Source organism: Tachyglossus aculeatus, chromosome 16 (genome assembly GCF_015852505.1).
Source record: "Tachyglossus aculeatus isolate mTacAcu1 chromosome 16, mTacAcu1.pri, whole genome shotgun sequence".
NCBI classification, from domain to species: domain Eukaryota; kingdom Metazoa; phylum Chordata; class Mammalia; order Monotremata; family Tachyglossidae; genus Tachyglossus; species Tachyglossus aculeatus.
In genome coordinates, this window is record NC_052081.1 from 48,557,034 (window position 1) to 48,584,608 (window position 27,575).

Here is a 27,575-nt window from a genome sequence, read left to right on the forward strand (position 1 = left end):
CTAATTCAATTAATTCAGTTAATTAGCTATTCAATTAATCGTATTTATTGAGTACTCTATTTCTCTACGTGTACACATCTATTCTATTTATTTTATTTTGTGAATATGTTTGGTTCTGTCCTCTGTCTCCCCCCTTTTAGACCGTGAGCCCACTGCTGGGTAGGGACGGTCTCTCGATGTTGCCAACTTGGACTTCCCAAGCGCTCAGTCCAGTGCTCTGCACCCAGTAAGCGCTCAATAAATACGATTGATTGATAGGAGGGGGAGATGCTGGGCGGCTTTGAAACGAGACTGGCCACCTGAAATGACGAACGCCCGGGGCTCACGGTGGGCCGCGTCGGAGGCCCGGTGGATGGATGTTTATCCGCAATTGCTCCGGAGCCAGGGAGCGGGCGGGCGGCCAACGAGGGGAGCAGACGGCCTCGCTCAGACACGTCGCCTGAGTCAGACGCTTGCGGAGCGCGGGTGCAGCAGTGCCGATGACTCAGGGAAAGCCCGGCCTCCGCCGGGGCCGGCCCGCACCCCCGACCTGGAGCCACCTCTGCGGGGGCACGCTCTGGCACACGGCACCGGAGCCCTCCGGGAACTCAGGGCGGCCTGCTGGGTACAGCTAATTTGCCAATTTGTACTTCCCAAGCGCTTAGTCCAGTGCTCTGCACATAGGAAGCGCTCAGTAAATACGACTGATTGATTGAGCACAGCCTGGGAGTCAGGAGGGCCTGGCTTCTAATCCCCCCTCCACTACTTTCAATCAATCAATCGTATTTATTGAGCGCTTACGGTGTGCAGAGCACTGGACTAAGCGCTTGGGAAGTACAAGTTGTCAGCATGTAGAGCCGGTCCCTACCCAACAGCGGGCTCACAGTCTAGAAGGGGGAGGCAGGCAACAAAACATATCAACAAAATTAATAGAATAAATATGTACAAGTAAAATAAACAGAGTAATAAATATGGACAAAATTTCATTCATTCACTCATTCGTACTCATTCATTCAATCAATCGTATTTATTGAGCGCTTACCGTGTGCAGAGCACTGGACTAAGCGCTTGGGAAGTACAAGTTGTCAGCATATAGAGCCGGTCCCTACCCAACAGCGGGCTCACAGTCTAGAAGGGGAAGGCAGACAACAAAACATATCAACAAAATTAATAGAATAAATATGTACAAGTAAAATAACAGAGTAATATGTACAAAATTTCATTCATTCACTCATTCGTATTCATTCATTCAATCGATCGTATTTATTGAGCACTTACGGTGTGCAGAGCACTGGACTAAGCGCTTGGGAAGTACAAGTTGTCAGCTTATAGAGCCGGTCCCTACCCAACAGTGGGCTCACAGTCTAGAAGGGGGAGGCAGACTACAAAACAAATCAACAAAATGAATAGAATAAATTAATAAATTAATAAATTAAGAGAAGCAGCATGGCTCAGTGGAAAGAGCACGGACTTCGAAGTCAGAGGTCATGGGTTCGAATCCTGGCTCTGCCACTTGTCAGCTGTGTGACTTTGGGCAAGTCACTTAACTTCTCTGGGCCTCAGTTACCTCATCTGCAAAATGAGGATGAAGACTGTGAGCCCCCTGTGGGACAACCTGATCACCTTGTATACCCCCAGCGCTTAGAACAGTGCCTTGCACATAGTAAGTGCTTAATAAGTGCCATTATTATTATTTATTATAATAAATATGTACAAGTAAAATAGAGTAATAAATATGTACAAAATTTCATTCATTCATTCATTCGTATTCATTCATTCAATCAATCGTATTTATTGAGCACTTACTGTGTGCAGAGCACTGGACTAAGCGCTTGGGAAGTACAAGTTGTCAGCATATAGAGCCGGTCCCTACCCAACAGCGGGCTCACAGTCTAGAAGGGGGAGGCAGACAACAATACAAAACATATGAACAAAAGAAAATCGAGCGCTCACTTCCCGTCCCCCGTTCTGGACGGAGTCCCCACCCTTCCCGGCCCAGTGGGAGCATCCTTCTACCTTCCCGGCTGGGAGAGAGGCCCGGACCATCAATCAATCGCATTTATTAATAATAATGATGGTATTTGTTAAGCGCTTATTGTCTGCTGTGTGGCCTTGGGCAGGCCATTTCATTTCTCCGGGCCTCAGTGACCTCATCTGGAAAATGGGGATTGAGACTGTGAGCCCCACGTGGGACAGGGACTTTGTCCAACCTAATTTGCTTGTATCCCCCCTGCATATATGTTTGTACATATTTACCCCCTGTATATATGTTTGTACATATTTATTACTCTATTTATTTATTTTACTTGTACATATCTGTTCCATTTATTTTATTTTGTTAATATGTTTGGTTTCGTTCTCTGTCTCCCCCTTTTAGACTGTGAGCCCTCTGTTGGGTAGGGGCTGTCTCCATATGTTGCCAATTTGTACTTCCCAAGCGCTTATGACAGTGCTCTGCACACAGTAAGCGCTCAATAAATACAATTGATTGATTGATTGATTGGTTAGCAGAGCGCCTGGCACATAGTAATAGTAGTAGTAATAGGCATTTGTAAAGCGCTTACTATGTGCAAAGCACTGTTCTACGCGCTGGGGAGGATACAGGGTGATCAGGTTGCCCCACGGGGGGCTCACAGTCTTCATCCCCATTTTCCAGATGAGGGAACTGAGGCTCAGAGAAGTTAAGTGACTTGCCCGAGATCACACAGCAGACATGTGGCGGAGCCGGGGTTCGAACCCATGACCTCTGACTCCAAAGCCCGGGCTCTTTCCACTGAGCCACGAAACAGCTTAACAAATACCATAATTATTTATTAAGCGCTCAATAAATACGATTGATGATGATGATGATTACTGTTACTCTAATCCTGGCTCTGCTGCCCATCTGCTGTGTGACCCTGGCCAAGTTCATTCATTCAATCGTATTTACTAAGTGCTTACTGTGTGCAGAGCACTGTACTGAGCGCTTGGGAACTACAAGTTGGCAATACGACTGAATGAATGAATGAATATCTAGAGACGGTCCCTACCCAACAGCGGGCTCACAGTCTAGAAAGTTATGTCGCTTCTCTGGGCCTCGGTTTCCCTCAGCTGGCAAACGGGGATTAAGACTGCGAATCTGATTGGCTGGTATCTACCCTAGGGCTTAGTACAGTGCCTGGCACGTAGTAAGCGCTTATCAAAATACCCTACCTGTTCCCAGCTCCCTGGCTCATTCTCCCCTCCCCAGATGAACCAGGGAGGACCCTCCCCCTAACAATCAATCAATCAATCGTATTTATTGAGCGCTTATTATGTGCAGAGCACTGTACTAAGCGCTTGGGAAGTACAAATTGGCAACACATAGAGACAGTCCCTACCCAACAGTGGGCTCACAGTCTAAAAGGGGGAGACAGAGAACAGAACCAAACATACCAACAAAATAAAATAAATAGGATAGAAATGTACAAGTGAAATAAATAAATAAATAAATAAATAAATAAATAAATAAATAAATAAATAAATAAATAAATAAATAGAGTGATAAATATGTACACAGTGAACACCATTCCCTTGGTTGATCAAACTGCCCCAAAGAGGAAGCCCAGCTCAATTATCAATCCACTGTATTTACTGAGCGCTTACCGTGTTCACAGCCCTGTACTAAGCGCTTGGGAGAGGACAGTAGAACACAGTTGGCAGGCACGATCCTTGCCTACAAAGATCTTACAGTTTAGAGACAGTAATGTAAATTACGGATACAACTGCTGGAGAAGCGGAGTGGCTCAGTGGAGAGAGCCCGGGCTTTGGAGTCAGGGTCATGGGTTCAAATCCCGGCTCTGTCAACTGCCAGTTGTGTGACTCTGGGCAAGTCACTTCACTTCTCTGTGCCTCAGTTCCCTCATCTGTAAAATGAGGATTAAGACTACGAACCCCCTGTGGGACAACCTGATAATAATAGTAATAATGATAGTATTTGTTAAGCGCTTACTATGTGCAAAGCACTTTTCTAAGCGCTGGGGAGGTTACATGGTAATAATAATAATAATAATGATGGCCTGATCACCTTGTAACCACCCCGGTGCTTAGTACAGCACTTTGCTCTGCATATAGTAAGCACTTAATAAATGCCATTATTATTATTATTATTATTTAGGGAAAGGTGGAAAAAAAGGGAGAAAATCCAACTGTGGGTGGCTTTGGCCATCGCCACCATCTAAACCCACTGTATAGCAGCAGTAGAACTGACTGAGTGCTCACTCAGTGGTATTTACTGAGCGCCTATTGTGTGCAGAGCACTGCCCTAGGGTCTTGGGAAAGGACCAGAGGTAGACACCCTGCCCCCTCTAGACTGTAAGCTCACTGTGGGCAGGGAATGGGAAACAGCGTGGCTTAGTGGAAAGAGCCCGGGCTTAGGAGTCAGAGGTCGTGAGTTCTAATCCGGCCTCCGCCACTAGTCAGCTGTGTGACTTTGGGCAAGTCACTTCACTTCTCGGTGCCTCAGTTACCTCATCTGGAAAACAGGGATTGAGACTGTTGAGCCCTAAGTGGGACAACCTGATTACCCTGTATCTGCCCCAGAGCTTAGAACAGTGCTCGGCACAATCAATCAATCAATCAATCATATTTATTGAGCGCTTACTATGTGCAGAGCACTGTACTAAGCGCTTGGGAAGTACAAATTGGCACACAGTAAGCGCTTAACAAACACCAACATTATTATTATTATTATTATTATTATATACTGTACTCTCTCAAGCGCCTAGTATGGTGCTATGCACACATTAAGTGCTCAATTAATACGACTGATTGATTGATTGATTGATTGATTGAAGGAGTTTACAGAGGCACCATCCTAGACTCCAAGACAAGACTCGTTCCCTGCCTATCAAGAACCTGCACTTGAACAAAGTGGATGATCTTACCAGTATATGCTCCTGGAGTGGTCAAAAGAAATAAATAATAATAATAATTTTGGTATTTAAGCACTTACTATGTGCAAAGCAATGTTCTAAGTGCTGGGGAGGATACAAGGTGATCAGGTTGGCCCATGGGGGGCTCACAATCTTAATCCCCATTTTACAGATGAGGTAACAGGCACAGAGAAGTTAAGTGACTTCCCCAAAGTCCCACAGCTGACAAGCGGCGGAGCTGGGATTTGAACCCATGATCTTTGACTCCCAAGCCCGTGCTCTTTCCACTGAGCCACGCTGCTTCTCTAGATAAAGGGAACGAATGGACACAGACCCACGAGCATCGGTAAGTTTGTGAGAGCTGGGGGTGGCTGAAGGGACGGAACGGCTCAGGGCGCCGGGAAATCGATAAGAGAAAGCGGGATTTTAGGAGGGTTTTGGATGCGGGCCTGGGGAATTTGGGAAGGGTGGAGAAGAGGGAAGGAGGGAGGGGACGGGGATGGGAGAGTCCCCGCCGCTGGAGGACCAAGAGCAGGACGGAGGAGGAGGAGGAGGAGGAGGAGGAGAAGGAAGGAAATCATAATAATGATAATGATGGGTAGGGACTGTCTCTACATGTTGCCAATTTGTACTTCCCAAGCGCTTAGTACAGTGCTCTGCACATAGTAAGTGCTCAATAAATACGATTGATGATGATGATGATGACTTTTATTAAGCGCTTATTATGTGCCAAGCACTGTTCTAAGCGCTGGGGAGGTTACAACAGTCAGAGGTAAGAAGTCGGAGGATTTGCATTCTATTTCCACCTCTTCCAGGAGGCCTTCCCAGACTGAGCCTCCTCCTTCCTCTCCCCCTCCCCACAGCCCCTGTATATATGTTTGTACAGATTTATTACTCTATTTTACTTGTACATATTTATTCTATTTTGTTAATATATTATGTATATATAACATACTTTATGTTGCCAACTTGTACTTCCTAAGCGCTTAGTACAGTGCTCCGCACACAGTAAGCGCTCAATAAATACGATGGAATGAATGAATGAATAATATGCTTTGTTTTGTTGTCTGTCTCCCCCTTCTAGACTGTGAACCCGCTGTTGGGTAAGGACCGGCTCTATATGTTGCCAACTTGGACTTCCCAAGCGCTTAGTACAGTGCTCTGCACACAGTAAGCGCTCAATAAATACGATGGAGTGAATGAATGAATAATATGTTTTGTTTTGTTGTCTGTCTCCCCCTTCTAGACTGTGAACCCGCTGTTGGGTAAGGACCGGCTCTATATGTTGCCAACTTGGACTTCCCAAGCGCTTAGTACAGGGCTCTGCACACAGTAAGCGCTCAATAAATACGATGGAGTGAATGAATGAATAATATGTTTTGTTTTGTTGTCTGTCTCCCCCTTCTAGACTGTGAACCCGCTGTTGGGTAAGGACCGGCTCTATATGTTGCCAACTTGGACTTCCCAAGCGCTTAGTACAGGGCTCTGCACACAGTAAGCGCTCAATAAATATGATGGAATGAATGAATGAATAATATGTTTTGTTTTGTTGTCTGTCTCCCCCTTCTAGACTGTGAACCCGCTGCTGGGTGAGGACCGGCTCCATATGTTGTCGACTTGGACTTCCCAAGCGCTTAGTACAGGGCTCTGCACACAGTAAGTGCTCAATAAATACGATGGGATGAATGAATGAATGAATAATATGTTTTGTTTTGTTGTCTGTCCCCCCCTTCTAGACTGTGAACCCGCTGCTGGGTGAGGACCGGCTCTATATGTTGTCAACTTGGACTTCCCAAGTGCTTAGTACAGGGCTCTGCAATCAATCAAATCAATCAATCGCATTTATTGAGCGCTTACTATGTGCAGAGCACTGTACTAAGCGCTTGGGAAGTACAAATTGGCAACACATAGAGACAGTCCCTACCCAACAGTGGGCTCACAGTCTAAAAGTCTTATCACGACTTATCACGACAGTCTTATCACGACACAGTAAGTGCTCAATAAATACGATGGAATGAATGAATGAATATTCATTATTCTATTATATCTATTCTGTTTATTTTATTTTGTTACATACCTATTCTATTTATTTATTTTATTTTGTTATTTTGTTAGTACGTTTGGTTTTGTTCTCCGTCTCCCCCTTTTAGACTGTGAGCCCACTGTTGGGTAGGGACTGTCTCTAGGTGTTGCCAACTTGGACTTCCCAAGCGCTTAGTACAGTGCTCTGCACACAGTAAGCGCTCAATAAATACAATTGATGATGATGATGATGATGAGTGTGAGGTTGGGCTGGAAGATGCCAGGGCTCCGCTGGTGGATAGAAAGGAGGGTTTGGCCCTGGGTGAGAATCTGACCAAACTGCCCTGGGGAGCAGGGCGGGGATGGGATGGGGGGGAGAGAGGCACTCCCTACCCCTCCCTCCGAGACGCAGCTGGCTGCCCACGACCCAACTCATTCCCCCATCCCCTTAACCTGATCACCTTGTAACCTCCCCGGCGCTTAGAACAGTGCTTTACACATAGTAAGCGCTTAATAAATGCCATCGTTATTACTATTATTAATAATAATAATTATGGTATTTGTTAAGCACTTACTATCAATCAATCAATCGTATTTATTGAGCGCTTACTGTGTGCAGAGCACCGTACTAAGCGCTTGGGAAGTCCAAGTTGGCAACATCTAGAGACGGTCCCTACCCAACAGTGGGCTCACAGTCTAAAAGGGGGAGACAGAGAACAAAACCAAACATACTAACAAAATAAAATAAATGGAATAGATATGTACAAGTAAAATAAATAAATACATAGATAGATAGATAGAGTAATAAATATGTACGAACATATATACATATATACAGGTGCTGTGGGGAAGGGAAGGAGGTAAGATGGGGGGATGGAGAGGGGGATGAGGGGGAGAGGAAGGAAGGGGTTCAGTGTGGGAAGGCCTCCTGGAGGAGGTGAGCTCTCAGTAGGGCCCCGAAGGGAGGAAGAGAGCTAGCTTGGCGGATGGACGGAGGGATTGGGGGCATTCCAGGCCTGGGGGTCGATGGCGGGACAGGCGAGAACGAGGTATGTTGAGGCAGGCACAGACAGATAGCCATTACTGACCTCCCCCAACCCATGCCCACCCACCCAGCCTGTCACCCCTGCCACTGCCAATCGATCAATGAATAATAACTAACAATAATTGTCGAATTTAAGAGCTAACTAGGTGCCAAGCACTGTACTAAGAGAAGCAGCGTGGCTCAGTGGAAAGAGCCCGGGCTTTGGAGTCAGAGGTCATGGGTTCGAATCCCGGCTCTGCCACGTGTCTGCTGTGTGACCTTGGGCAAGTCACTTCCCTTCTCTGAGCCTCCGTTACCTCATCTGTAAAATGGGATTAAGACTGTGAGCCCCACGTGGGACAACCTGATCACTCTGTATCCCCCCCGGCGCTTAGAACAGTGCTTTGCACATAGTAAGCGCTTAACAAATGCCAACATTGTTATTATTACTATTACTAAGGGCTGGGATGGATACAAGCAAATCGGGTTGGACGCAGTCCCTGTCCCCCGTGGGGCTCACGGCCTCAATCCTCATTTTATAGATGAGGAAACTGAGGCCCAGAGAGGTGAAGTGACTTGCCCAGGGTGACACAGCAGACGGGTGGTGGAGCTGGGATTATGTTGGGTCTTCCTCCCTATGTTGAGGGTGGAATATTCAATTAATCTAATTCAATTAGATTAGACTTAGATTAATCTAATCTAATTCAATTAATTCAGTTAATTAGATATTCAATTAATCGTATTTATTGAGTACTCTATTTACTTTCCTTGTACATATCTATTCTATTTATTTTATTTTGTGAATATCTTTGGTTTTGTTCTCTGTCTCCCCCTTCTAGACTGTGAGCCCACTGATGGGTAGGGACTGTCTCTACATGTTGCCCACTTGTACTTCCCAAGCGCTTAGTCCAGTGCTCTGCACACAGTAAGCGCTCAATAAATACGATTGATTGATTGATTGATTAGAACCCACAACCTGCTGGCCCATGCTCTACCCACTACACCAGGCTGTTTTTCCATTTTTTGAGCGCTTACTATTTGCACAGCGCTATACTACGCGCTTGGGAGAGTGCAATCCAACAGAATTAGCAGACACGTTCCCTGCCCACAAGGAGCTCACAATCTAGAGGATTGACGAGAACGCCACAACGGGTCGTAAGCCCGACAAACCTAAGTCCCAAGGGGAGGCTTGGTTATTAAAGACGCCCAATTTAGCCACAGCCTGAGTTTGCCAAGGCCCCATCCCCGCTGGCCACAATCCATCCGGATTCGGGGGAAGGGGAATTCAGCCCCCTAGATGGGGAAATGAAACTCCGAAAGGGGAAGTGGCTGGCACGTGGAACTCTTGGAAGTAGCCAGCAGCCTCGACTTTTTTTTTTTTAATGGCATTTATTAAGCGCTTACTATGTGCAAGGCACTGTTCCAAGCACTGGGGAGGTTACAAGGCGATCAGGTTGTCCCACGTGGGACTCACGGTCTTAATCCCCATTTTACAGGTGAGGGAACTGAGGCACAGGGAAGCTAAGTGACTCGCCCAAAGTCACACAACTAAGTGGCGACCGCTCCGGCCCCGGGCCACGCCGTTCCGGGGAATTTCCGTACAGCCGTGGGGAGCCGAGCCGGAATCGGGGTGGGAGGGACGGCCAGGCGGGGAGGAGTGGGACGGCCTCAGTTGAGAGAGCGCGGCCCTGGGAGTCGGAAGGTCACGGGTTCTAATCCTAGCTCTGCCACTTGCCTGCTGTGTGACCTTGTGCAAACCACTTCGCTTCTCTGGGCCTCAGTTCCCTCAGCTGTAAAATGGGGACTGAGACTGTGAGTCCCTTGTGGGACAGGGACTGTGCCTAACCCTATTTACTTGTATCCACCCCAGCGCTTAGTCCAGTGTCTGGCACATAGTAAGTGCTTAATGACTAATTTATTTATTTATTTATTTGGCTTGTACATATCTATTCTATTTATTTTATTTTGTGAATATGTTTGGTTTTGTTCTGTCTCCCCCTTTTAGACTGTGAGCCCACTGTTGGGTAGGGACTGTCTCTATATGCTGCCAATTTGGACTTCCCAAGCGCTTAGTACAGTGCTCTGCACATAGTAAGCGCTCAATAAATACGATTGATGATGATGATAAGGGGTGACCCCGGGCTGGGGCAGCCTCTCAAATCAGTCTATCATATTTATTGAGCGTTTACCATGAGCAGAGCACTGTACTACGAGCTTGGGAGACTACAACACGGCTCTATCTACCACGGTACCTGAGGGGTGACCAGGTGAACCCCGGCCGGCCTCCCACCATGGCTCTACCCCCACACCAGAAATCAGCAGAGATTGGAGCTTCAGGAAGAAGGACTGGGAAAAAGGAGCCAAGTCAACCGGCAATTCCCAGGATCTGAAGTCTGGAGGCCGGATGTAGCGAGCAGCCAGGATGTCCCGCGTGACAGATCAGCTCCAAGGGGGCGGTGAGTCCTTGACCCTCCCTCGGTCAACCGCCGATTAAATGGCTCCTAGTGGGACGGCAGAGGTGGGCTATACTAACCCCACCTCTCTTCCCACTCCACATTCACTTCCCCGCTCTTCCAGGCCCAGGCTCCAGCCTCCTCTCCCCATCCTTTAGGCCCAGGCTCCAGGTTCTACTTCTCCTCTTCCAGGCCCAGGCTTCGGGCTCCTCTCCCCCTCCTCTGGCTTCGGGCCGCTGTTCAGTGTGTCCCCATCTCAGTGTCCCTCTCTGGTTGGGCTTGAACTAAGTGGCAGCAAGAGTCCCAGCCCCCTCAGTCCTCTACGCCCCCAATCTATTCTCGGCCCTGGGGAGCGTACCCATTTGACACCGGGGAGACTGAGGCCTTGAGGTGAACCTGCCCAGTCAAGGTCACGAAGGGAATCCAGGAGGGCAAGGGGCCCCCGGCCTCCGGTCAGCAATCAGCTACGCAGGCTTTGGGAGAGTCGGTGGCCCAGGAGGGTGTTGGGGCTGGAGAGGGGAGGGTGGACCCCCTCAGTCCCGGCCGGAGGACCCAACTCCTCCTTGGGCCTCGGTCCAACCCCAGTCCAAAAGCCCAAGTCCGAGGCATCGGACAGACCCGGCTCACCGGAACGGGGACACCAAGGCGGGTCACCCCAGGACCTTAAGCCTGAGCTGGCCAAACCAGGCCCCGGGAAAAAACTTCCCAGTCTGGCAGGGGGTGAAATGCGGGCTCAGTTGGGGAGCTTCAGGGAACACGCCACCCTGCCAACCTCCGCCAGCTCCCCGGCCCAGGGTCCCCACTCCACCCCTGGCGTCACCAGGAGTCCTCGGGCCACCTCGGCCAGGCCCGCCGCCGCCACCTCCGCCTGGGCTTCCCAGCTCCGCTCTGCCGATGCCCAAGCGGCACCGACATCGGGCACAAAGTGTGCTCTGCCTGCCGGCCAAGAGCAAACCTGGCCCTGCCTCGGGAATGGGGCCAAGATTCCCGCTGCTCAGCGGGGACAGGGATCCAGGGAGAATCCCAACACCTCCTGCATCGCGCTTCCAGCTCCAGAGCCGACATCCCAGGGTGGCAGACACTCAGCCACGGGGCCACGTCTGACCTCATGCGGGGTCACGGTGCCCGCCAAGCAGCAGCCAGAGGTCTCTTTCCTCAGGCTGCCCTCACGGGGCAAGGTAGAGACAGAGAATACCAAGGAAGAGACAGAACTCCACAGCAGAAACCGTCCCACCGGAGTCCAGAGATGCCTCGGCCTCGGCCGGGCTCTCAGGCCTGGACCGGGCAGGGGAGCCTGCCATCCCGGCAGGTGCCAACCACCACCACCACCAGAAAACCGGCTGTGGGCCTTTCTCCCATCACTGGAACTGATGCCTCCCTGTGACATTCAGCAGGGCCTGGTGAAGAAAGGCCGGGACTGGGCGCCCCAGATTCCAATCCCAGCTCTGCAACAGCCTGCTGTGCAACCTTGGCCAAGTCGCTGGCCCTCTCTGGGCTTCCATTCTCTCATCTGGGGAAGCAGCGTGGCTCAGTGGAAAGAACCCGGGCTTTGGAGTCGGAGGTCATGGGTTCAAATCCCGGCTCTGCCAATTGTCAGCTGGGTGACTCTGGGCAAGTCACTTCACTTCTCCGCGCCTCATTTACCTCATCCGTAAAATGGGGATTTAGGCTGTGAGCCCCACGTGGGCCAACCTGATCACCTTGTATCACCTTCCAGTGCTTAGAATAATAATAATAATAATGGCATTTATTAAGTGCTTGCTATAGGCAGAGCACTGTTCTAAGCGCTGGGGAGGTTACAAGGTTATCAGGTTGTCCCACGTGGGGCTCACAGTCTTAATCCCCATTTTCCAGATGAGGTAACTGAGGCCCAGAGAAGTGATGTGACTTGCCCAAAATCACACAGCCGGCAATTGGCGGAGCCGGGATTTGAACCCATGGTCTCCGACTCCAAAGCCCGGGCTCTTTCCACTGAGCCACGCTGCTTCTCCGAACAGTGCTTTGCACATAGTAAGCGCTTAATAAATGCCATCATGATTATTATTATTGTCTGTGAAACGGGAGTAAGATCTCCACTCTCCTTCCTTAAGACCGTGATCCCAAGGGGGTGGGCGGGGACTGCGCCCGCTCGCATCTCCCCGGACACCCAGGAAATCGCCAGGGTCCAAGGTGTGAAGAGGGAAAAGCGAGCCCGGGGGCGTCTAGCACATGGGTCCCCCTCCATCCACGGGGCTGGAGGGGCTCAGACCCCAACCCCGGCCGGCGACTTCACCTACCCAGCTTCATGAGGCAGGCGAGCAGGATCCAGAGGGAGATCTCGAAGGGGATGCGCACGTGTTTGTAGTCGAGGCAGAGGACGGGGAAGGGTTTTCTGGGCCTGCCCTCCTTGCCGCCCGTGTGGTTGTTGACATAGCGGGGCTCCTGGGGGTCCGGCGGGGCGGAGGTGACCTCCCCGGGCACCGACCTGGCCCCGGAGGTGGGGTCGGGCTGAAGGCCGTGGCTCCGCAGGACTGGCAGCAGCAGGCCGGCCAGGGCGGCCACGGCCAACACCGACGGCAAGACGCGCAGCCGGGAGCCGGGCATCTTCCCCCGGGGGGCACCCCGGGGTGGGCACCCTCACCTCGACGGGGCCGGAGGCCGGGGCATAGGGGGCAGCCCGGCCTCGGCAGGGGCGGGGGCCACAGGCGAGGCCCTCGAGGCCCGAAATAGACCCGTGGGAAAACCGCGGCCCGGCGGGGTCCCCCGGGGGGCGAGGGATGGAGAAATATTCCCCGGGCCCCGGGGGAAGCTCGGGGACCCAAAATGGGGGGGAAGGACTGGCAGAGGAGGAGGAGATGCCCGGACCCAAAATAGGGGGGAAGGGAGGGCCCCTCTAGAGATGGGGGGGAAGGTCAGGGGAGAGGGGAAGGACTGGCAGAGGAGGAGGAGATGCCCGGACCCAAAATAGGGGGGAAGGGAGGGCCCCTCTGGAGATGGGGGAGGAGGGTCAGGGGAGAGGGGAAGGACTGGCAGAGGAGGAGGAGATGCCCGGACCCAAAATAGGGGGGGAGGGAGGGCCCCTCTGGAGATGGGGGGGAAGGTCAGGGGAGAGGGGAAGGACTGGCAGAGAAAGAGATGCCCGGACCCAAAATAGGGGTAAAGGGAGGGCCCCTCTGGAGATGGGGGGAAGGTCAGGGGAGAGGGGAAGGACTGGCAGAGGAGGAGGAGATGCCCGGACCCAAAATAGGGGGGAAGGGAGGGCCCCTCTGGAGATGGGGGGGGAAGGTCAGGGGAGAGGTGAAGGACTGGCAGAGGAGAAGGAGATGCCCGGACCCAAAACAGGGGGGGAGAGAGGGCCCCTCTGGAGATGGGGGGGAGGGTCAGGGGAGAGGGGAAGGACTGGCAGAGGAGGAGGAGATGCCCGGACCCAAAATAGGGGGGAAGGGAGGGCCCCTCTGGAGATGGGGGGGAAGGTCAGGGGAGAGGAGAAGGACTGGCAGAGGAGAAGGAGATGCCCGGACCCAAAATAGGGGGGGAGAGAGGGCCCCTCTGGAGATGGGGGGGAGGGTCAGGGGAGAGGGGAAGGACTGGCAGAGGAGGAGGAGATGCCCGGACCCAAAATAAGGGGGAAGGGAGGGCCCCTCTGGAGATGGGGGGGAGGGTCAGGGGAGAGGGGAAGGACTGGCAGAGGGGAAGGAGATGCCCGGACCCAAAATAAGGGGGAAGGGAGGACCCCTCTGGAGATGGGGGGGAGGGTCAGGGGAGAGGGGAAGGACTGGCAGAGGGGAAGGAGATGCCCGGACCCACAAAAAGGGGGAAGGGAGGACCCCTCTGGAGATGGGGGGGAGGGTCAGGGGAGAGGGGAAGGACTGGCAGAGGGGAAGGAGATGCCCGGACCCAAAATAAGGGGGAAGGGAGGACCCCTCTGGAGATGGGGGGGAGGGTCAGGGGAGAGGGGAAGGACTGGCAGAGGAGAAGGAGATGTCCGGGCTGGGGAAAGGCCCCGTGAGGGAGGCTGGAAGGAGAGGGGCTTCGCGGGTGAAGGGAAAGGGGCAGCGGAGGGGAGGCCGAGGTTGGCACCCCGGCTGGCACCCTGGCAGGGGTGGGCAGGGGGGCCGGTCCTGCGGGGGTGGCTCCTCCTGCTCCGGTCCCTGTCCTGGCTCTGGTCCCGGTGTGGGCCTCCGGTCCGTGCCCACGGGGTGCCCGCGAAGTGCCCACAAAGCGCCCACGGTACGCCCACAACACGCTCACGACGCGCCCACCGCCCGGGCTGCAGCGCACTGACCCCGCGCGCCGCCCGGCACCGCCTTTTATACTCACCACAGAGACGCCCGACCCCGACGGCTAGAGCGGCCGCACCCGGCTCGGCCCGCGACCCCTGGCGGCCGGGAAGACCCCTCGCGCTCACCTCCCACTCCTCAGCCACTCAGACCGGAAGTCAGTCTTCGTTCGTTCGTTCGTTCGTTCGTTCGTTCGTTCGTTCGTTCGTTCGTTCGTTCGTTCGTTCGTTCGTTCGTTCGTTCGTTCGTTCGTTCGTTCGTTCGTTCGTTCGTTCGTTCGTTCGTTTTCGACTGTGAGCCCCCTGTTGGGTAGGGACTGTCTCTAGATGTTGCCAACTTGGACTTCCCAAGCGCTTAGTACGGTGCTCTGCACCCAGTAAGCGCTCAATAAATACGATTGATTAATCGATTGATTGATTGATCGTATTTATTGAGCGCTTACTGGGTGCAGAGCACCGTACTAAGCGCTTGGGAAGTCCAAGTTGGCAACATATCATCATCATCAATCGTATTTATTGAGCGCTTACTATGTGCAGAGCACTGTACTAAGCGCTTGGGAAGTACAAATTGGCAACATATAGAGACGGTCCCTACCCAATCAATCAATCAATCGTATTTATTGAGCGCTTACTGTGTGCAGAGCACTGTAATAATAATAATAATAATAATTGGCATTTGTTAAGCACTTACTCTGTGCAAAGCACTGTTCTAAGCGCTGGGGAGGATACAGGCTGATCAGGTTGTCCCACGTGGGGCGCACAGTCTTAATCCCCATTTTCCAGATGAGGTAACTGAGGCCCAGAGAAGTGAAGTGACTTGCCCAAGATCACACAGCAGACATGTGGCGGAGCGGCATTGGAACCCATGACCTCTGACTCCAAAGCCCGTGCTCTTTCCACTGAGCCACGCTGCTTCACTGTACTAAGCGCTTGGGAAGTCCAAGTTGGCAACATGTAGAGACGGTCCCTACCCAATCAATCAATCAGTTGTATTTATTGAGCGCTTACTGTGTGCAGAGCACTGTAATAAGAATAATAATAATTGGCATTTGTTCAGCGCTTACTATGTGCAACAGCGCTGTTGTAAGTGCTGCGGAGGATACAGGCTGATCAGGTTGTCCCACATGGGGCGCACAGTCTTAATCCCCATTTTACAGATGAGGTAACTGAGGCCCAGAGAAGTGAAGTGACTTGCCCAAGATCACACAGCAGACATGTGGCGGAGTCGGGATTCGAACCCATGACCTCTGACTCCAAAGCCCGGGCTCTTTCCACTGAGCCACGCTGCTTCACTGTACTAAGTGCTTGGGAAGTCCAAGTTGGCAACATGTAGAGACGGTCCCTACCCAATCAATCAATCAGTCGTATTTATTGAGCACTTACTGTGTGCAGAGCACTGTAATAATAATAATAATTGACATTTGTTAAGCACTTACTCTGTGCAAAGCACTGTTCTAAGCGCTGGGGAGGATACAGGCTGATCAGGTTGTCCCACGTGGGGCGCACAGTCTTAATCCCCATTTTCCAGATGAGGTAACTGAGGCCCAGAGAAGTGAAGTGACTTGCCCAAGATCACACAGCAGACATGTGGCGGAGCGGCATTGGAACCCATGACCTCTGACTCCAAAGCCCGTGCTCTTTCCACTGAGCCACGCTGCTTCACTGTACTAAGCGCTTGGGAAGTCCAAGTTGGCAACATGTAGAGACGGTCCCTACCCAATCAATCAATCAGTTGTATTTATTGAGCGCTTACTGTGTGCAGAGCACTGTAATAAGAATAATAATAATTGGCATTTGTTCAGCGCTTACTATGTGCAAAAGCACTGTTGTAAGCGCTGCGGAGGATACAGGCTGATCAGGTTGTCCCACGTGGGGTGCACAGTCTTAATCCCCATTTTACAGATGAGGTAACTGAGGCCCAGAGAAGTTAAGTGACTTGCCCAAGATCACACAGCAGACATGTGGCGGAGTCGGGATTCGAACCCATGACCTCTGACTCCAAAGCCCGTGCTCTTTCCACTGAGCCACGCTGCTTCGCTGTACTAAGCGCTTGGGAAGTCCAAGTTGGCAACATGTAGAGACGGTCCCTACCCAATCAATCAATCAGTCGTATTTATTGAGCGCTTACTGTGTGCAGAGCACTGTAATAATAATAATAATAATTGGCATTTGTTCAGCGCTTACTATGTGCAAAAGCACTGTTGTAAGCGCTGCGGAGGATACAGGCTGATCAGGTTGTCCCACGTGGGGTGCACAGTCTTAATCCCCATTTTACAGATGAGGTAACTGAGGCCCAGAGAAGTTAAGTGACTTGCCCAAGATCACACAGCAGACATGTGGCGGAGTCGGGATTCGAACCCATGACCTCTGACTCCAAAGCCCGGGCTCTTTCCACTGAGCCACGCTGCTTCACTGTACTAAGCGCTTGGGAAGTCCAAGTTGGCAACATGTAGAGACGGTCCCTACCCAATCAATCAATCAGTCGTATTTATTGAGCGCTTACTGTGTGCAGAGCACTGTAATAATAATAATAATAATTGGCATTTGTTAAGCACTTACTATGTGCAAAGCACTGTTCTAAGCTCTGGGGAGGATACGGGCTGATCAGGTTGTCCCACGTGGGGCTCACAGTCTTGATCCCCATTTTACAGATGAGGTAACTGAGGCCCAGAGAAGTGAAGTGACTTGCCCAAGATCACACAGCAGACATGTGGCGGAGTCGGGATTGGAACCCATGACCTCTGACTCCAAAGCCCGTGCTCTTTCCACTGAGCCACGCTGCTTCACTGTACTAAGCGCTTGGGAAGTCCAAGTTGGCAACATGTAGAGACGGTCCCTACCCAATCAATCAATCGTATTTATTGAGTGCTTACTGTGTGCAGAGCACTGTAATAGTAATAATAATAATTGGCATTTGTTAAGCACTTACTATGTGCAAAGCACTGTTCTAAGCGCTGGGGAGGATACGGGCTGATCAGGTTGTCCCACGTGGGGCGCACAGTCTTGATCCCCATTTTACAGATGAGGTAACTGAGGCCCAGAGAAGTGAAGTGACTTGCCCAAGATCACACAGCAGACATGTGGCGGAGCGGCATTGGAACCCATGACCTCTGACTCCAAAGCCCGTGCTCTTTCCACTGAGCCACGCTGCTTCACTGTACTAAGCGCTTGGGAAGTCCAAGTTGGCAACATATAGAGACGGTCCCTACCCAATCAATCAATCGTATTTATTGAGCGCTTACTGTGTGCAGAGCACTGTAATAATAATAATAATAATAATTGGTATTTGTTAAGCACTTACTATGTGCAAAGCACTGTTCTAAGCGCTGGGGAGGATACGGGCTGATCAGGTTGTCCCACGTGGGGCGCACAGTCTTAATCTCCATTTTACAGATGAGGTAACTGAGGCCCAGAGAAGTTAAGTGACTTGCCCAAGATCACACAGCAGACATGTGGCGGAGTCGGGATTCGAACCCATGACCTCTGACTCCAAAGCCCGTGCTCTTTCCACTGAGCCATGCTGCTTCACTGTACTAAGCGCTTGGGAAGTCCAAGTTGGCAACATCTAGAGACGGTCCCTACCCAACAGTGGGCTCACAGTCTAGAAGGGGGAAAAATAATGATGGCATTTATTAAGCACTTTACTATGTGCAAAGCACTGTTCTAAGCGCTGGGGAGGTTACAGGTTGATCAGGTTGTCCCACGGGGGGCTCACAGTCTTCATCCCCATTTTACAGATTCATTCATTCACTCATTCAATCGTATTTATTGAGCGCTTACTTTGTGCAGAGCACTGTACTAAGCGCCTGGGAAGTCCAAGTTGGCAACATCTAGAGACGGTCCCTACCCAACAGTGGGCTCACAGTCTAGAAGGGGGGAAAATAATGATGGCATGTATTAAGCACTTTACTGTGTGCCAAGCACCGTTCTAAGCGCTGGGGAGGTTACAAGTTGATCAGGTTGTCCACGGGGGCTCACAGTCTTCATCCCCATTTTACAGATTCATTCATTCCATTGTATTTATTGAGCGCTTACTGTGTGCCGAGCACCGTACTAAGCGCTTGGGAAGTCCAAGTTGGCAACATATATTTATGTTATAAATATTTATATTTATGACGTATTTATTACTCTACTTATTTATTTTACTTGTACATATCTATTCTATTTATTTTATTCTGTTAGTATCATCATCATCAATCGTATTTATTGAGCACTTACCATGTGCAGAGCACTGTACTAAGCGCTTGGGAAGTACAAATTGGCAACAACTAGAGCCAGTCCCTACCCAACAGTGGGCTCACAGTCTAAAAGGGGGAGACAGAGAACAAAACCAAACATACTAACAAAATAAAATAAATAGCATAGATATGTACAAGTAAAATAAATAAATAAATAGAGTAATAAATATGTACAAACATATATACATATATACAGGTGCTGTGGGGAAGGGAAGGAGGTAAGATGGGGGGATGGAGAGGGGGATGTTCTCTGTCTCCCCCTTTTAGACTGTGAGCCCACTGTTGGGTAGGGACCGTCTCTAGATGTTGCCAACTTGGACTTCCCAAGCGCTTAGCACAGTGCTCTGCACACAGTAAGCGCTCAATAAATACGATTGATTGATTGATTGTAGCCAGTAGCCAGGGGGCTGGGGCCGCGGTGTGTTGGGGTTCGTTCCCGTCTGTCTTCCCAGCAGGTCCAGGGACAAGATCTCACTTGTTCCCACAAATCTGGGATGCTGGGAAGACCCACCCTGCCCCACCTCTTCCCATTCCCAATCCCCTCTCCTCCTTCCCGGCTCCCAGGGGACCTGGCAGTTTTTCCCAGGCCTTTCAGAGAAGCAGCGTGGCTCAGAGGAAATCAATCAATCGTATTTATTGAGCGCTTACTGTGTGCAGAGCACTGGACTAAGCGCTTGGGAAGTACAAGTTGGCAGGCTTTGGAGTCAGAGGCCAGGGGTTCAAATCCCGGCTCCACCAATTGTCAGCTGTGTGACTTTGGGTAAGTCACTTTTCATTCATTCATTCAGTCAATCGTATTTATTGAGCGCTTACTGTGTGCAGAGCACTGGACTAAGCGCTTGGGAAGTCCAAGTTGGCAACCTATAGAGACGGTCCCTACCCAACAGCGGGCTCGCAGTCTGGAAGGGGGAGACAGACAACAAAACAAAACATATTAACAAAATAAAATAGAGTAAATTTGTACAAATAAAATAAGTAAATGGAGTAATAAATACGTACAAACATATATACATTCATTCAACCACATTTATTGAGCGCTTACTGTGTGCAGAGCACTGGACTAAGCGCTTGGGAAGTCCAAGTTGGCAACCTAGAGAGACGGTCCCTACCCAACAGCGGGCTCACAGTCTAGAGGGGGGGAGACGGAGAACAAAAGCAAACATATTAACAAAATAAAATAGAGTAAATTTGTACAAATAAAATAAGTAAATGGAGTAATAAATACATACAAACATATATGCATTCATTCATTCATTCGTATTTATTGAGCGCTTACTGTGTTTCAGAGCACTGTACTAAGCGCTTGGGAAGTCCAAGTTGGCAACCTATAGAGACGGTCCCTACCCAACAGCGGGCTCGCAGTCTAGAAGGGGGAGACAGACAACAAAACAAAACATATTAACAAAATAAAATAGAGTAAATTTGTACAAATAAAATAAGTAGAGTAATAAATATGTACAAACATATGTACATTCATTCATTCATTCATTCAATCGTATTTATTGAGCGCTTACTGTGCACAGAGCACTGGACTAAGCGCTTGGGAAGTCCAAGTTGGCAACATATAGAGACAGTCCCTACCCAACAGCGGGCTCGCGGTCTAGAAGGGGGAGACAGACAACAAAACAAAACATATTAACAAAATAAAATAAATAGAATAAATACATACAAGTACGGCTCTGCCAATTGTCAGCTGGGTGACTTTGGGCAAGTCACTTCACTTCTCTGGGCCTCAGTTACCTCTCTGTAAAATGGGGATTAAAACTGTGAGCCCCACGTGGGACAAGGACAGTGCCCAACCTGATTGGCTTGTATCCACCCCAGCACTTAGAATGGTGCCTGGCACAAAATAATAATAATGATGTTGATGATGACGGCATCTGTTAAGCGCTTACTACGTGCCGAGCACTGTTCTAAGCACTGGGGGATACAAGGTGATCAGGTTGTCCCATGTGGGGCTCCCAGTCTTAATCCCCATTTTCCAGATGAGGTAACTGAGGCCCAGAGAAGTGAAGTGACTTGCCCCAAGTCACCCAGCTGATAAGTGAGCCCCCTTCTAGACTGTGAGTCCCCTTCTAGACTGTGAGCCCACTGTTGAGTAGGGACCGTCTCTATATGTTGCCAACTTGGACTTCCCAAGCGCTTAGTCCAGTGCTCTGCACACACTAAGCGCTCAATAAATACGATGGAATGAATGAATGAATGCTCTGCACCCAGTAAGCGCTCAATAAATACGATTGAATGAATGAATGAAGTGGCGAAGCCGGGGTTAGAATCCGGAGAGCATTCTTGGAGAACGCTCTTGGAGAATCCTTGGAGAATGTTAGAATTGGAGAAGCAGCGTGGCCCACTGGAAAGAGCCCGGGCTTTGGAGTCAGAGTTCATGGGTTCAAATCCCGGCTCCACCATTTGCCTGCCGAATGACCTTGGGCAAGTCGCAACTTCTCTGTACCTCAGTTTACTCAATGGTAAAATGGGGACTCAATACCTACTCTCCCTCCTCTTTAGACTACGAGCCCCACGTGGGACAGGGACTGTATCAGAACTGATGATCTTGTATCTCCCCCAGCGATTAGTACAGTGCCTGGCCCGTAGTAAGCGCTTAACGAATACCATAATTACTATTATTACTATTATTACTATCCGCCAATTGCCAGCTGTGTGACTTTGGGCAAGTCACTTCACTTCTCTGGGCCTCAGTTCCCTCATCTGTAAAATGGGGATTAAGACTGGGAGCCCCCCGTGGGACAACCTGATCACCTTCTAAACTCCCCAGCGCTTAGAACAGTGCTTTGCACATAGTAAGCGCTTAATAAATGCCATCATTATGATTATTATTAGAATCCATGACCTCTGACTCCCAAGCCTGTGCTCTTTCCACTGAGCCATACTGCTTAATAATGATAATAATAATAATAATGGTATTCTTTAAGCACTTACTATGTGCCAAGCACTGTTTTAACTGCTGGGGTAGATACAAGATAATCAAGTTGTCCCACCTGGGGCCCAACAAATACCACAATTATCATTAGTTTAGAGAAACCAGGCACTTTTCCCTCACTCAGTTGCCAACTCACGGGCCCCGGCTCCAGTCCCGGGGGCATCACTTACCATGCTTCCAGGGGGATTGATGCCACTTATCGCCATGACAACCAGAAAGGCATCAAGAACAAGGCCACGTCCCCTCCCAGGCACAGGATTCCCTGTGGTTGGTGACTGTCCCAATAACAACAATAATAATGAGACTGCTATGTATCAACTACTTGTGGAAAGAGCACGGGCTTGGGAGTAATTATTATTACGTCTCCCAGCTGGGCTGGGGCCTTTCTGCTGCTGAATCAATCAATCGATCAATCAATCGTATTTATTGAGCACTAACTGTGTGCAGAATCACTTCCCAGGCGCTTAGGACAGCACTCGGCACACAGTAAACGCTCAAGAAATACGATTGAATGAATGAATCATCATCATCATCATCAATCGTATTTATTGAGCGCTTACTGTGTGCAGAATCACTTCCCAGGCGCTTAGGACGGCACTCGGCACACAGTAAACGCTCAAGAAATACGATTGAATGAAGGAATCATCATCATCATCATCAATCGTATTTATTGAGCGCTTACTGTGTGCAGAATCCCTTCCCAGGCGCTTAGGATGGCACTCGGCACACAGTAAACGCTCAAGAAATACGATTGAATGAAGGAATCATCATCATCATCATCAATCGTATTTATTGAGCGCTTACTGTGTGCAGAATCCCTTCCCAGGCGCTTAGGACAGCACTCGGCACACAGTAAACGCTCCAGAAATACGAATGAATGAATGAATCATCATCATCATCATCAATCGCATTTATTGAGCGCTTACTGTGTGCAGAATCACTTCCCAGGCGCTTAGGACAGCACTCGGCACACAGTAAATGCTCAAGAAATACGATTGAATGAATGAATCATCATCATCATCATCATCAATCGCATTTATTGAGCGCTTACTGTGTGCAGAATCACTTCCCAGGCGCTTAGGACAGCACTCGGCACACAGTAAACGCTCAAGAAATACGATTGAATGAATGAATCATCATCATCATCATCAATCGTATTTATTGAGCGCTTACTGTGTGCAGAATCACTTCCCAGGCGCTTAGGACGGCACTCAGCACACAGTAAATGCTCAAGAAATATGAATGAATGAATGAATCATCATTATCATCATCAATCGCATTTATTGAGCGCTTACTGTGTGCAGAATCACTTCCCAGGCGCTTAGGACAGCACTCGGCACACAGTAAACGCTCAAGAAATACGATTGAATGAATGAATCATCATCATCAATCGTATTTATTGAGCGCTTACTATGTGCAGAGCACTGTACTAAGCGCTTGGGAGGTACAAATTGGCAACATATAGAGACAGTCCCTACCCAACAGTGGGCTCACAGTCTAAAAGGGGGAGACGGAGAACAAAACCAAACATACTAACAAAATAAAATAAATAGGATAGATATGTACAATAAATAAATAAATAGAGTAATAAATATGTACAAACATATATACATATATACAGGATATACATGTATATAGAATGAATGAATCACAGAGCCGCCAGCAGCGGGAATCGGAGGGAAAAAACCGCCCCATCCCCCAGTTCATTCACAGGGGGGTTTATTAAGCACTTACTAAGTGCCAAGCACTGTGCTAAACGCTGCAGTAGAGACAAGCTAATCAGATTAAACAGGGCCTCTTCCCCACCCAGTACTCAAGAGTCTAATAATCAATTGTATTTATTGAGCGCTTACTCCCTCCTGTCTAAGATGGAGGGAGAGTGGATATTTTATCACCACTTTAGAGATGAGGAAATTGAGGCACAGAGAATAATAATAATAATGGCATTTATTAAGCACTTACTATGTGCAAAGCACTGTTCTAAGTGCTGGGGAGGTTACAAGGTGATCAGGTTGTCCCACGGGGGGCTCACAGTCTTAATCCCCATTTTACAGATGAGGTAACTGAAACACTGAGAAGTTAACTGACTTGCCCGAAGTCACACAGCTGGCAATTGGCGGAGAGTAATAATAATAATAATAGTAATAGTAGTAATTGTGGTATTCGTTAAGCGCTTACTACGGGCCGGACACTGTACTAATCACTGGGGGAGATACAAGATCATCAGTTCTGATACAGTCTCTGTCCCACATGGGGCTCGTAGTCTAAAGAGGAGGGAGAGTAGCTATTGAGTCCCCATTTTACCGTTGAGTAAACTGAGGTACAGAGAAGTTGCGACTTGCCCAAGGTCATTCGGCAGGCAAGTGGTGGAGCCAGGATTAGAACAGCCAGAATTAGAACCCAGGTCTTCTGACTAAGGCCTATGCTGTTTCCTCTGGGCCAATCAATCAATCATATTTATTGAGCGCTTACTGTGTGCAGAGCACTGTACTAAGCGCTTGGGAAGTACAAGTCGGCAACACATAGAGACAGTCCCTACCCAACAGCGGGCTCGCAGTCTAGAGGGCCACACGGTTTCCCTCTCCAATGCTCTGCACACAGTAGCATTCCTTCAATCGTATTTATTGAGCACTTTCTGTGTGCAGAGCACTGTACTAAGCGCTTGGGAAGTACAAGTCGGCAACATATAGAGACGGTCCCTACCAAGCACTCAGTACGTACCAGACAGGCGACGGATTAATTGCGAACCGTACTGTGGAGTAAAAAACCAGACAACTGGTGGCCTTTCACCCCCCTTGCTGGTCCTTTTTTTTTTTTAACTAATCAATCAATCGTATTTATTGAGCGCTTACTGTGTGCAGAGCACTGTACTAAGCGCTTGGGAAGTACAAGTTGGCAACATCTGTGGGACGTGGGCGAGGGCTCAGCGGCGAGGGACACGAGATCATCATCATCATCAATCGTATTTATTGAGCGCTTACTGTGTGCAGAGCACTGTACTAAGCGCTTGGGAAGTACAAATTGGCAACGTATAGAGACGGTCCCTACCCAACAGTGGGCTCACAGTCTAAAAGATGGAGGTGCAGCGACTTGTTTGGCGTTAGAGGAGGGAAGTGGACGTGCTGTGTTGTAATAGGAAATCAGCGAGTTAAGATAGGAAGGGGGGGAAGTTGACTGAACGCTCAAAGGCACTGTTCCAGTGGAAAAAACACAGGACTAGAAGTCAGAAGACCCAGGATGTAGCCCCAACTCTGTTTCCCATCTGCTGTGTGACACTGGGCAAATCACTTAACTTCTCTGGACCTCAGTTTCCTCCTCTGAAAAATGAGATAGAGAAGCAGCGTGGCTCGGTGGAAAGAGCCCGGGCTTTGGAGTCAGAGGCCATGGGTTCAAATCCCGGCCCTGCCAATCGCCAGCTGTGTGACTTTGGGCCAGTCACTTCACTTCTCTGGGCCTCAGTTACCTCATCTGGAAAATGGGGATTGAGACTGTGAGCCCCCCGTGGGCCAACCTGATCACCTTGTAACTTCCCCAGTGCTTAGAACAGGGCTTTTAGACTGTGAGCCCACTATTGGGTAGGGACTGTCTCTATATGTTGCCAACTTGTACTTCCCAAGCGCTCAGTACAGTGCTCTGCACACAGTAAGCGCTCAATAAATACGACTGATGATGATGATGATGCTTTGCACACAGTAAATGCTTAATAAATGCTATTATTATTGTTATTCCCACTCTTCCTCCCTTTTAATCAATCAACCGTATTTATTGAGCACTTATAATAATAATAATAATAATGGCATTTATTAAGCGCTTACTATGTGCAAAGCACTGTTCTAAGCGCTGGGGAGGTTACAAGGTGATCAGGTTGGCCCACGGGGGGCTCACAATCTTCATCCCCATTTGACAGATGAGGTAACTGAGGCACAGAGAGGTGAAGTGACTTGCCCCAAGTCACACAGCTGACAATTGGCAGAGCCAGGATTCGAACCCATGAACTCTGACTCCAAAACCCGGGCTCTTTCCACTGAGCCACGCTGCTTACTGTGTGCAGAGCACTGGACTAAGCGCTTGGGAAGTCCAAGTTGGCAACATCTAGAGACGGCCCCTACCCAACAGCGGGCTCACAATCTAGAAGGGGGAGGCAGAGAACAAAACCAAACATACTGACAAAATAAAATAAATAGAATAGATATGTACAAGTAAAATAAATAAATAGAGTAATAAATATGTACAATCATATATACATATATACAGGTATGTGGCTTAGGTTGTAAGCCACAGGTGGCAGAGGGCCTGGGCCCAAATTAATTATCTTGTTACTACCCCAGTGCTCAGCATAGAACCTGGCACCTAATAAGTACTTATTATTACTAATAATATACTATAATATACTATTACTAATTACGCTTAGTACAGTGCTCTGCACACAGTAAGCGCTCAATAAATACGATTGAATGAATGATGATGGATGGCATTTATTAAGCACTTACTATGTGCAAAGCAAAGCACTGTTCTAAGTGCTGGGGAGGTTACAAGGTGATCAGGTTGTCCCATGGAGGGGGGGGGGGGGGGCTCACAGCCTTAATCCCCATTTTACAGATGAGGTAACTGAGGCCCAGAGAAGTGAAGTGAATGAATGAATAATATTATTAGTGGTAGTAATAATAATATTAATAATAGCATTTATTAAGTGTGTACTATGTGCAACGCACTGTTCTAAGCGCCGGGGAGGCTACAATCAATCAATCAATCATATTTATTGAGCGCTTACTGTGTGCAGAGCACTGTACCAAGCGCTTGGGAAGTCCAAGTTGGCAACATCTAGAGACAGTCCCTACCCAACAGTAGGCTCACAGTCTAGAAAAGGTGATCAGGTTGTCCCACGGGGGGGCTCACAGTCTTAATCCCCATTTTACAGATGAGGTTACTGAGGCACAGAGAAGCGACTTGCCCAAAGTCACACAGCTGACAAGCGGCGGAGCTGGGATTTGAACCCATGACCTCCGACTCCAAAGCCCACAGGCCCTTCCGTTTGGAGGCTGACTGGCCGAAATGTGGATTCCTGCTGCCCCCGGCCTACGTCGAAGCCTTAAGACGCTCATCATCATCATCAATCGTATTTATTGAGCGCTTACTGTGTGCAGAGCACTGTACTAAGCGCTTGGGAAGTACAAGTTGGCAACATACAGAGACGGTCCCTACCCAACCTGCCGCCACTGTTCACTACGACGATGTGGATGTTTTTCAACTGTTGATGAATCGTCATCATCATCAATCGTATTTATTGAGCGCTTACTATGTGCAGAGCACTGGACTAAGCGCTTGGGAAGTACAAATTGGCAACATATAGAGACAGTCCCTACCCAACAGTGGGCTCACAGTCTAGAAAAGGTGATCAGGTTGTCCCACGGGGGGGCTCACAGTCTTAATCCCCATTTTACAGATGAGGTAACTGAGGCACAGAGAAGCGACTTGCCCGAAGTCACACAGCTGACAAGCGGAGGAGCCGGGATTTGAACCCATGACCTCCGACTCCAAAGCCCACAGGCCCTTCCGTTTGGAGGCTGACTGGCCGAAATGTGGATTCCTGCTGCCCCCGGCCTATGTCGAAGCCTTAAGACGCTCATCATCATCATCAATCGTATTTATTGAGCGCTTACTGTGTGCAGAGCACTGTACTAAGCGCTTGGGAAGTACAAGTTGGCAACACATAGAGACGGTCCCTACCCAACCTGCCGCCACTGTTCACTACGACGATGTGGATGTTT

General features: G+C 49.4%; 1 protein-coding gene across 1 annotated transcript in view; it reads right to left on the reverse strand.

Annotated features, from left to right (window-relative positions):
* Nucleotides 1-12,953, reverse strand: part of SLC9A1 (solute carrier family 9 member A1) — a 50,938-nt gene extending 37,985 nt beyond the window's left edge. Inside the window, 1 exon segment of the mRNA XM_038758401.1 lies at nt 12,647-12,953. Coding sequence (XP_038614329.1) covers nt 12,647-12,953 — 307 coding nt within the window.
* Nucleotides 12,954-27,575: the final 14,622 nt, after the last annotated feature.